General features: G+C 36.1%; 2 protein-coding genes across 3 annotated transcripts; both read right to left on the reverse strand.

Annotated features, from left to right (window-relative positions):
• On the reverse strand, positions 1–1836 carry LOC110915865 (GDP-mannose transporter GONST3). 2 transcript variants are annotated; one of them, XM_022160607.2, is made up of 2 exons: positions 1604–1836; positions 1–1262 (listed from the first exon to the last, which is right to left on the reverse strand). In XM_022160607.2, exon 2 carries the CDS (start codon positions 1254–1256, stop codon positions 162–164), a length of 1095 nt encoding a protein of 364 aa, XP_022016299.1. In that variant the 5' UTR covers positions 1257–1262; positions 1604–1836; the 3' UTR covers positions 1–161. The 2 variants fall into 2 exon arrangements, with proteins under 2 accessions (XP_022016299.1, XP_022016300.1); XM_022160608.2 differs by having other exon boundaries at positions 1–1271; positions 1604–1833.
• Positions 1837–3495: 1659 nt separating this feature from the next.
• Positions 3496–7052, reverse strand: LOC110915294 (transcription initiation factor IIF subunit beta). The gene is made up of 6 exons (XM_022159968.2): positions 6687–7052; positions 5125–5233; positions 4892–5022; positions 4739–4813; positions 4008–4157; positions 3496–3925 (listed from the first exon to the last, which is right to left on the reverse strand). The coding sequence occupies exons 1-6, from the start codon at positions 6879–6881 to the stop codon at positions 3806–3808; spliced, it is 780 nt and encodes a 259-aa protein (XP_022015660.1). The 5' UTR covers positions 6882–7052; the 3' UTR covers positions 3496–3805.
• Between the last annotated feature and the right edge of the window lie 5610 nt (positions 7053–12662).

A 12662-nucleotide genomic window follows, 5' to 3' on the forward strand; every position in this document is an offset into this window, starting at 1 on the left:
TTAATGGAAATAAGCAAATATATACGATAGATTTCAAAACAACTTGGCTCGTATTCATGAGAATAAATGGATCTTCTACTTTGTATAAGATTGCTCACAACCGAGTCACTGACTTGTAAACAAATACATCTTACAATTAAAAAAAATACAACATACTGTCCTCATTTTGCTTCCTCTGACCCGTTGACGGTAACATTTTCCATTTCAAGCAGTTTTTGTTGCTCCTCTTCTGCATTTTCTACTTCCTTGACAATTTCAGGTTTCGGCTTGTTGCTAGTAGACTGCTGGTACATGACCCCACCGAGCATACAAATTAACAAACCGATCGTTCCGATAAACGTCGAGTGTTTATCCCAAACCATCAAATTGATCACCACAGTTAACAGCTTGTTTACAATACCGAGCACGGTGAAACCAGTAGCCGATATGGCCCTACGACAAGAAAATCCAAAGAATGAAATAGCCAGACCAAACAAGCATGATAACCCGACAGGTAAAATCACCTCAAAAGAATACCAATCCGACTCATCTGTAAATTCGTGTTTTATCTTCTTTAGCTCTCCCATTATCAACAACTCTAGTGGAAAAAGTAGTAACGCTTCAAGATTGTTGTATAACACGAGACCCCACGTGTTGAGCCCGATCGTCATTACCACATGCTTAATGTAAACAAAATCTATCGACATGCTTATCAAGTACGCCAAAGCCCAACTATACGCCATGAATGTGAACTGGTAATCAGTAATGACATAAAGCACGCTACCGCCAAATATAGTCGCGAGTGAAAGCCACGTCTTTAGCGACGGCCACGGTTGGTGGAGGAAAACGGTTTCTCCAATGGCAACGAAGATCGGGACAACGGACCGAAACACGATAAACGTGTCGACGTTTGCATGGAGAAGAAGCTCACTGTTTGTAAAGAGGGATAGATAAAATATAACCGCCGCTGGAAGGAACCGCCACATTGTCAGTAGGTCTAAACGGTCGTGTTCTAGAAGCTTAAAGCGGCCGAATAAGAGGACACCCGCTGCACTCGTGAAATACTGTAAAGCGGTCAAGGCTCCGGGGTAAGGGAACTTCATAACAGCCCATTTGTTGATGATGGAGAGTAGTGACGCCGATAAGCAGTATCCAGCAGCTATACCGTATACCGAAACTTGCTGGACCAAACCACTATACCATTTCGACTCGGGTTCAATATGAGTACTGGGAGGTAATGACTCTTTTTCGGGATTTTCTACGTCGTCACCGGACATCTGATCCTGTAATTACTATTACAGTTATTAATTATCAATCCAAATCACTAGATTTATAAAATTCCTGTCACATCATCATAACAGATCTTCATCCTAACCCTAAGTACCAGATAAATAACTACTTAGTGACACAAAATGACATGAAAATACAATATATTATTAACAAACCCTAGAAAAACTTTCAGCAATTGAGATAATACAACTATACAAGCAACAAATCATAGCAATAATATTCCATGATCTACTTCTACCGACTAAATTATCACTATTGAAACATGATTTAAACAACATTCTACTAATTTAACCAATAAAATCAAAACATATCTGTGAATTTAAGTGAGATGTACCTCTGGAGTGAGTGAGATTTGAGTGTGAAGATAGCGACTGATTCACTCACTGACCGGAGTGAGAATGTGATGACGGGCAGCTGACCGGAACGGGAAACGGGGAAAGAAACGTCAGATCGACGGCGTCGACGGGAAGAAGACGGAGATATTTTGTGTATTTTTAACGGTTTAGAAACCCTTATGCTGGGTTTGAGAAAACTCAGGTTCAATGTTTGGTTATCTGAATTTGAGTACTGCAAGTGTAAACCAGTTAACCAAACTCCGGGATATACATATGGTGATATTACGTAAATGCCCTCAACATGTCGGTTTCTAGGTGAAGGAGGGCTGTAATTACGGTAGTGCCCCTAAAATGTAAAACGTTTAGAAGACAATTGTGCAAAAGACAAAATAACAAACGTGATTTGTCTTGCTATGTTGTGAATGAAACAATGGACACTCATACCCCTCCCCTAACAAAACAAACAACCTCTTCCCCTCAATACACAGAGACATTATCTTTCTCCTCCACAACCGACATCATCTTTCTCCTCTCCTCTCCTCTCCTCTCCTATCATCTCCTCTCCTCCACAGATTGTTATGAGCTTATACTATATATGAAATAAGATTAGACATACCAAATCGAACGGCAAGGTTGAAGGATCCTGGTGAGTGGTGAATCGGCGGTGAGTGAGAGGATTGTGGTGAATCGGCGGCGAGTTGGAGGACGGTGGTGAATCGGCGGCGAGTTGGAGGCTGAACTGATGATGGGATTTGCCGATTTGGGAATGGGCGGTGTTTGTGAAACTGATTCGAAAAATTACGGTTGGAAAGAAATGAAAGCGTTCTATTTGTGTATATCCAGGTCCCACAACGGGGGTGTTTGGGATTCCTTCTCAGAAACAACTTATTAATTTATACTAGCGGTAAAATCTGTGTGCAAACAACGCTGGTTTTAGAAAATTTATATACTACATTTTATTAAACGGCGAATGACTATAAATTTTTTAAGGTTAAAGTAAAAATAGATTAAAGTAAAAATAGATTATAAAAAAGGGAACATCTTTTAAACAACGAATGACTATAAATTTTTAAGGTTTAAGTAAAAATAGATTATAAAAAGGGAACATCTTATCATTTTCAAGTTAGTAGCGTCGATGTGGTCTATACATGTTATAGATAAGTCATAAGTTATAAGTTAGAATTTCTAACTTCTCAAAAACAATTTTTCACACACAAAAACAACTTAAATAAGTTAAACTAAACACTATAAAAACAACTTATTAACTTTTATAAGTCAATAAGTTATAAGTTGCTCCAAAATAAGCTAACCCAAACACCCACAACATGTCCCCAAACAACGACACGAAGTGAAACAAGACAGGCGAGTAAAGAACGATTATGGTTAAGTTGGGTTCCTTTGAAAGTCACGAGCTTCATATCGAGAGCGAAAGAGAATCGGATTCCACAAAAGATGCATTACACAAGCGAGATATGATCTAGGTTTCAAATTTCTGTGTATTATGTGGTAGACATCTTGAATCCATGGAGCACATTTTTGCTAATTGTGGATTTGCAAGATATGTATGGTGCATGATACACAATTAATGCAATTTAACCACCCATCAATTTAACCCGTTTTGACCCATGACCCGACCCGACCCGACCCAACCCGTTTGCCAGGTCTATTAATAATCGAACCGATATTAAAACAACCTTTATGTTCTTATTAAAAATTCTTATATGTCAGAAAAGGATTGTTATATTAAGAAACAACCTTTAGGACGCATCACTTGTTTTATAGCAATTGATTAGAAACCAGGAAAGCACACTAAAGGTTATATTAAGAAACAACCTTTAGGACGCATCACTTGTTTTATACAAACAATATTGATATCATGTAAACACATTGGTGGCTAAAAACCTCATACGATCGTATCGTCTACAAACATCAATCTATACATTACATGTAGCTAAAAGAGTTTGGGACCTTAAGACGGTAACAGAAATACGAAGCATGAGATTTAAGAACTTCGTTTTCAAAATTTAGCACTACACCTTATGTCATACTAAGGTCCCATCTTAAGCATGTCCATTGAAGTATGCAAGTAAAACAAGTTTACCGACGCAGTGATGCTACATGTAAGAAAGAGAAGTATTGGAACATAACCATTCATATCATTCTACAATTGTCGCTTGCACAAACAGAACAATACGTTGTATTTATTCAGCACCAGTCTCCTCCACCGACTTCTTGTACTCTGGCTTGAGCTCATATGTTCCTTGATTGGTTCCCCGTTTATTGTACACACAAAGCTCATTCAAAATCTCTTTCAAGAATTGCTGTAACGAAAATCAAAACAACTCATTATAATAAATAACCACAAGGTTAAGTCGAGAAAACACAAATAATACGAGCACTTACTGCTGGTTGATCGGTTTCTATAACCAACTGCTTTAAAGCCCAGTTAGGTTGTCTCTCAAAAAGCTTAAACATGATATCCTCCAATTCTCCACGATCCCTTCGAGTTCTTTTGACCTCTGGTCCCTTAACTGGTGCAGCTTTTTTCTTTTCCTGTATATATAAACACAATTTAGAAAAAAAAAATAATAGGATAATTCTTCGTATCTACAACTAGGGGTGTAAACAAGCCCAAAGGCTCGAGAGCTATTATCGGCTCGGTTAAAAGCTCGAACGAGCCGAGCTTTAACGAGCCGGAGCCCGAGCTCAAGCCTGAAATAGAGCTCGTTGATTTATCAAGCCCGAGCTCGAGCCTGAAATACAAAGCTCGTTTAGGCTCCCAAACAACATTTTATTTTTTTATATATAATATAATAATAAGGATGATAACATTGGCGAGTCAAACTCGAGCCGCGCTTTGGCTCGTTTAAGCGATATTGAAGTGAGATCGAGCCGAGCTTTTAGCTCGTTTGAGGTTGTTCTCAAAATAGCTTGAGCTGAGCCGAGCTCGAGCTCGAGCTTTAGGTTTTACTGGCAAGCCAAGCTCGAGCTCAAATAAGTAGGCTCGAACCGAGCCGAGCTCGAGCGCGAGCTTCATAAAAACATGACGAGCCGAGCTCGAGCCCAGTCGAGCTCGGGCTCGGCCCGGCTCGTTTACACCTCTATGACTACAATTTGTTTAGGGATGTGAATACCTTAGAATTGGAAGCAATTAAACCAACCATTCCGGGCATTGGCCTCATGTGCAGCCCTCGGTCATTATCAATCACCTATAAAACCAAACAAGGAAGAGAACATGTACCGTAAAGTTATCATAAACTGCCTAAAATAATGAGAAAATGATCTACCTGTATTTGTCTATTCTTGATCATTGATTTATTTGTTCTTTCACGGCACATTCTACGATACTCCTCCATGTTCTTATTATTGGGTTGCATATCGAATTTGTGTTCAACTTTCCCTTCGGTAGCAACCCTTCCTATTACACAGAAAGAGATATAAATACATGCACATATATTCCCGCAACATTTGATTAAAGCCTTTCGAAACAGAAAAAGAATTGACTGATTTTGATCCTCACCTTGGCTTGATTCAGAGAAAATACCCATAGGTACAAAATCTTTGAACATATTTAGCGCATAACTTTTGGGCATATTCACAGTCTCGCTGCCAGCCATCTCCATAGAGAACTGATTCCCAGAACAACAGATAAACAGTCATTTCCAACAATCCACAAATGTAACATATAACCTTTTTTTTTACAAAAAGCCACCGATCTTCCTAACCTCCATTGACCATAGTTATCGATAGCGAATAGCGACAACGTACCTATATGCTACGTAGCGATAGCGATGAAATAGCGCCCGCTATTTCGTTTTCGTGTTTAGCGATAAGGTAGTTAAAAATTTAAGAAATAGAAAATAGCTATCCACATAACTTTTTTTTTATATATAACGTTAGTTTTATATCTTTTATGTATAAATTTATAAGTTGAAGGACCAAATGTAAGCTAGTGAAAATAGGGGGGTTAAATGTTAAAATACACAAACTAATTTTACACTTTTTATGTAAATTTTTACAAGTTTTAATTACTAAATGTAACCTAATGAAAGATAGAGGGGTTAAATGTTAAAATCCATAAACTTATTAAACCCTAAAAAGGCTCAAACGCAACAAAAACAAAAACGGAGCAGCCGCTCTTCTCTTCTTCTTCATAGTTTCCAGCAAGTTCCCGGCCGGAGCAACAAAAACAAAAACGCAGCCGCTCTTCTCTTCTTCTTCATAGTTTCCGGCAGAAATTGCAGGTTTCCGGCCGGAAGTCGTCGTCGGAATCCGCTATTTTCACGCTATTCAGCGCTATACGCCATATAGCGACCATGTCTCGCCTCGCCACGCTATTCGCGATACCGGTCATTATGGCTGCTATCAATAACTATGCCATTGACTACTCTAGTCTAGCATGATCATACAATAATTCGTTTACTTAAATGATCCTGGTACACCTGATTTTAGCACCAAACCATAACCTAGCAAAATCATGTATAATTTTAAATCATTCACGAATAACGCATCACATCACTCAAGTTTTAGCAAACCAAATTAGGTCTCAACTAGTCAACTGCATTTAGAGGTGCAATCCCTAAACCGGTGTGGGAACCGAAACACGAAAAATCAACCCGACCCGAAACCGTTTTGAAACTGATGGTAAGAGAAACCGGTTTGGACCTGTTTAAAACGAGTCTGAACCCAAACCGAGACAGTAAAAAACGATCAAAACTGCTTAGAACTAATCATAACTGGTCAACAAACCGACACAACCCAAACCAGTTTGTCCCCGAAACCAGTTTTGACTTTTTCATTGACCAACCCAAACCAGTTTAGGGTTTGTACCCAATTTGTGCACCTCCAACTGCATTTATCCCAACCCTAATCAAGCAATCAAAATTAGGTCTCAATTAACAGCACAGCATTCGGTCAAACATATCAAATTATGCATACAAAAGATTTCACAATTAATTACAGTATCCATAAAATTAGGGTTTCACAAGTCCAAAAAAACCCTAAATCCCCGAATATAATAATTAGGTCTTCGGGATCATAAGTAGAACAAGTTACAGAAGACATATGTAGTTATAAAGTTACCTGAAGAGAAGAGGGATCTTCGGGGCGAAGAGGATCGAGCGAAACAACAACTTTGGCAAGGTTTTGTTGAGAATCAGGGGGGATATTGTTCCATGATTTGGCTACTATCACCGGGCACTTCATGAGCCATACGGACCTATCTGCTCTTGTGGTTTCCAGATTCGTGTTGTTTTGATTCTTCTGGTCGTCTTCCATTGACTTGTGGAGTCTTCTTCTTGTATGAATATGCTACTGCTGGTGGTGTTTGTGTTTGTTTCTCTCTCTAGAATCGGAGTTTACCTGTATTTTCTCTCTCTTGATCTCCTCTCCGACTCCGGCTATGTAGGTTATGGATGGGTATTTAGATTTTATTCACGGTCACGGTTATGTAAAAGATAACTCTTATACTACTGTAAATTATAAAGAGCAAAAGTTTGGGCCTGGCGATCAAGAGGTTATCATAAGCTTGACCCAATGCTTAAAGGGCCTAGTTCAAACTTCAAAGTGTCATTGTCACATGTAGATGTGCAAACGAACCGAGCGGCTCGCGAGCGACTCGAGAAAATGCTCGAAATAAGCTAAGCATTATCGAGTCTGAGGGCATGTTTGGCTAAGCTTTTTAAAAAGTGCTTATTGATTTATTGGCTTTTTGAAAAGTCACTATGGAGTAACTTTTTGGAAAAGTCACTTTTCCCACTCACATACACCCTCATTGCCAAACATCATTTTAGAGCTTATGACTTTTCAAAAAGCCAATAAGTCAATAAGTTGTTTCAAAAAGCTTAGCCAAACATGCCTTGAGTCGAGCTTGAGCCTAAAATAAAAGCTCGTTTGTTTATCGAGCCCGAGCTCGAGTCTAGCATGTGAAGCTCGTCAGGCTCGTCGAGCCTTATCGAGCTTTAGTGTAAAAGAGCCGAGCCGATCTTATTTAAACTTGTTTACGAGCCAACCCTAAATCTAAAAATAAGCTTATTTAGTAAACGAGCTCGAGCCCGAGCTTCAATTATCGAGCTCACGAGCCTGAAAAGTCTGTTATTTATATTTCTTTATATAATATATTAGTTAATAGATAATAAACGAGCCGAGCTCAAGTCTGAGAAAATACCAACGACCCGAGCTCGAGCTTTGAAAACAAAGTTCAAATCGAGCCGAGCTTGAGCTTCCATAAGTTAATCGAGCTCGAGCCTCGTAACCCTAGGCACTAGTGAAACCGGTTACTCGTCATGCTTGGAATCAGTTTCAGTTCGCAAACCGCTTTTTTCACCTCTAGTACTAACATGCAGCAAGAGTACGGAAAAACTCATGGACCCAATTTTTTCATAACTAACAATATAAAAAACATATAGAATGGAAAAACAAATGGTCATTAACATTTTAGACAATAGTAAACATTCCCACTTTTAACAGTTTTTAATACCAATAAGCAGAAATTCTAGAGAGATTCGACGAAAAATATTAGATTTTGTTCTATTGTGAATGCATGGAACGGACTAATGGGTCATCAAAAAAACATATGCACACAAGATGGTTGTAGTAAAGATGCGGATGTTAGATGTGTTGTCACACATGGCTAGACCGCAGGCCTGTGTCTATGAGAATGTTAAAAAAAATTGGGCCCTCAGCGAGATATAAAAAGGGCCCTACCTACTAAATCGATTGGGAAATAATATTTAATTTGGGTTTGATTGTTTGAAATTGGGTCTTTTAAAATTGAGTGAGTTGTATTATCATTAGTTATTTAGTTTCGGTTTATATTTTGTGTCTTTTTAAAATGTTTGTAACTCCAAGTATTACAACAGATTAGCCCAGATAAATGTAATATAGAGGATTTTTTTAATATATAGAGTAAATTGCTAAAATAGTCCCTAACGTTTGTTCACATTTGCTAGATCCATCCAAAAAAAGATTTTTTCTCATATGAACCACTGAGGTTTCAAAAAAGTTGCTAAATCCATCCAAACTTTAGGGACGATTTTAGCAATTTAATAAAACAAACTTTTTTTGGATGGATTTAGCAAATGTGAACAAACGTCAGGGACGATTTTAGCAATTTACTCTATTTTTTTATTTTCATCTTTTTATTATATCTCTTAATTAACATAAAATCTATTTATTTTCATCTTTTTATTAAATTTCTTATTTAACATAAAATCTACTAGTTTTTTTTCTTTGAACGACGAATTTCTACAACAGGCGATAGATTCGCACCTGCTTTTGCAGGCCCTCCACCCCAATCTGGCCAAGACTATGTTGTCTTAACCGGGCTCATGCTTGGCATCAGAGTTTGGCTTGGCGCTCCCCGACAAAATTTCCAGCCTACTGCCATATGCGAGTAGTTGCACCCTCCACAAGAGCCGAAAACTCTCTGGAGCCAAAATTTCCAACCTGCTTTTGAAGGCCTGGCCAAAGGTTCGAAACCCGCGGAATACACCCGAGTTTTCTATTACAGTGCATTTACTCCAGAGAGTTTTCGGATCTTGTGGAGGGTGCAACTACTCGCATATGGCAGTAGGCTGGAAATTTTGTCGGGGAGCGCCAAGCCAAACTCTGATGCCAAGCATGAGCCCGGTTAAGACAACATAGTCTTGGCCAGATTGGGGTGGAGGGCCTGCAAAAGCAGGTGCAAATCTATCGTCTGTTGTAGAAATTCGTCGTTCAAAAAAAAAAAAAAACTAGTAGATTTTATGTTAAATAAGAAATTTAATAAAAAGATGAAAATAAATAGATTTTATGTTAATTAAGAGATATAATAAAAAGATGAAAATAAAAAAAATAGAGTAAATTGCTAAAATCGTCCCTCACATTTGTTCACATTTGCTAAATCCATCCAAAAAAAGTTTGTTTTATTAAATTGCTAAAATCGTCCTTGAAGTTTGGATGGATTTAGCAACTTTTTTGAAACCTCAGTGGTTCATATGAGAAAAAATCTTTTTTTGGATGGATCTAGCAAATGTGAACAAACGTTAGGGACTATTTTAGCAATTTACTCTAATATATATAATATAAAAAAATTGTGGGCCCCCTTAGGTTTTTGACCATAAGTCGTCGCCTATCGGCTTATGCTCAGGGCCGACCCTGCTAGACCGGATAAGAAATTTTTAGGAAACGGTTAGGGGTAGCTAGTATATATAATAAGATAAGGGACGAAAGATTAAGATAGTTTGAGTATATAAATATAAGGCAAATGACGACGCCAATTAGATTAGTAGAAACTGTCACTTATTCTCATAAATGTTTCATATTTATTTATTTATTTTGAACGGCAAATTTGGATCACCGACGGACCACTGGAGTATCATTGTGCCAACAGCGGAACCACTCGATCATATCCATCTCCACTAGGCATAATATCTATACACCAATTCGAGAAGAAACCCAATAAATATCAGAAAAAACCCCTTGTGAGAATCGAACCCAGAACCTATTGGCTCTTACTCCCAAGATACCACAAGAGTATAAAGGCATGGCAATGTTTCATATTTATTATTTTTTATTTTTTATATAATATAATCTATACTATATAATAAAAAAAACCACTTTAGGGACACTTGTCATTATATTAGGCCATCTTATTATATTAGGCCATCTCTTACAGATAATTATTATTTTAGTTTAATCTTTTCTAATTAATTATAGATAATCATTCTACTAAATATTATTTAGTTTAATATATTATATTATAGATAACCCTCCTTCTAAATATTATTAGTTTAATATCTTATGGATAAACATTAATTAGTTTAATTTCAGTGAGTTTTATACATTCATAAATCTTAAGTATAAAACGACTTATTTCACTCTTCCATATTTAGACCATGCACATTTTACTTTGTTATTTCACTTTACTCCATATTTAAACCATATACTCTACTTTAGTTCAATTTCTTTATAGTCTATATATTCGGTTAACTTTATACTCGGTATTTCATATCCACCTCCCTTTTTGTAGTGTTGTTTGTCACATTTGTAGCGTTGATTATGGAACCATGATATGAAAACAAATTATGTTATCGATTGAAACAATAGATGATGTGAACATCAATATCATTATCTATACTATATAATTAAAGAAACCAATATTTGACACCTATTTTTACTATTATTTAGTATATAAATTAGATTTTTTACTAATATTAGTATTTTTATTATTTATCAAATATACTGATTACTTAAAATTTATATATAAGACTTTATACAAAATTATATTTATTTAATACACCATTAATCCAAAATTATATTTATTTAATATACTATTAATCTAAAATTACATTTATTCAACTCGTGTAATACATATAGTTTTTAAAGATTTAAATTTTTTATTATTTGGTATATAAATTACAATACACGAGGTTCTTAAAAATATAATATTTTTTTATTATTTAATATATAAAATTACTTTTATTCAACCCGTGTAATAAATGAGGTTTTTAAAGATATATTGTTTTATTATTTAGTATGTAAAATAACATTTTTTTCAACCCGTGTAATACACGGGGTAATAATCTAGTAGATTTATAAAAACATCTCATTCATATGTTTGATATCTTTTTATTCTCATTTATGTTCTATGTTTGATAGTTTATTTTTATACATGTTCTATATTTTATTATGTTTGATATCTTATTCTCAATCTTATTCTCATAAATGTTTCTTATTTATTATGTTTGATATTTTTTATTCGCATTGATGTTCTGTATTTATTATGTTTGAAATTTTCTTTACCTATTTATATGTTTTTTTACTTCTTATTTTAAAATTATATCCGCTTTGTTAAAGCAAAACGAATTTGTTGACAAACAAAAAAATAGTAATATAAATAATTTATATGTTCTTAGCTGATAATTCGGATTATTTAAGGTTTTATAAACAATTTGAGGTCGGCAATAGTCAATTCAGGTAAATTCAAGATGATCAAGATTATCATTCATAACATGAAACGTGTGGTGTTGGAAATCTCCTCTTAGAAGCCGTGGCGGATCTAACGATTTTTTTCACTGGGTTCCTTTTGGTAGATTTTTACTAGTTCTCACTATTTTTTTTTTCCAAATCACACGAGGTTCTCAGTAATTTTTCATATTTTTTTCTAAACCGAATGGGTTCCTGAGAACCCACAAAAGTGGCCTAGATCCGCCCCTGCTTAGAAGTGTGTGTATTGTATTAGTTGTTACTTTGAAACTTTAGTATTTGGTTTGAAAGTTATTTTCATTTTTAACTCTAAAAAAAACCCAATACTATGTTTTGATGATGACTCATGACGTTCTTGTTTTGCAGACCCATTCTCATAACAAGCTCAGTCGTTAATAAAAAGAGATTAAGGATTAATCATCTTGTCGAGACCAACACCCATAGATGATAGACCTATGATTTTTTTGGATAAAGGGTTACCCCGGTGAATCTATTATAAACAACCGCAAATAAGTACAAGTAGTGTGGATGAGTTCCACACTAGTTCATATACAGGACATGCCCCATATATGTAAGCCAACAAAACATAAAGGTACCTATGACAACTCATCAACCTAGCCTACTATACATCATAAAAGATATCTAGTAGACAAAACAAAAATAACCAAAATCTTTATCCTCCATCATCAAAAATGAAGTTGCCACGAAACGGCAGCCCCTCTAGACGAACCAAAGACAATCTATCCATTGGAGAACTTTGTGGAAGAGGTGCTTGCCCCTACTCTTGAAGACGAAGGATACGTACCCGAAGTCATAGACTCATTGGTTTCATCATAGACAACTTCAACCTCATCCTCATCTGAATCCTCATTAATCTGTCTACCACCTTTATTTCTCCCTTGAAGTGAACCACCATGTTCCCCAACAGAATCAAGAGCCGAAAACGGATTATGAGTTTGAATTTTAGGGGAAGTAGTAACCTGCTTAGTTGCAACAGCCTTTTTCTTCCTATCCATCGGTCTATACTCAAATTTTGGCTTCTGGTTATTAACTTGAAAGCCATTCTTTTTTGCACTCTTCTTAACCTGAACT

The sequence above is a fragment of the Helianthus annuus genome, chromosome 16 (assembly GCF_002127325.2).
Source record: "Helianthus annuus cultivar XRQ/B chromosome 16, HanXRQr2.0-SUNRISE, whole genome shotgun sequence".
NCBI lineage: Eukaryota > Viridiplantae > Streptophyta > Magnoliopsida > Asterales > Asteraceae > Helianthus > Helianthus annuus.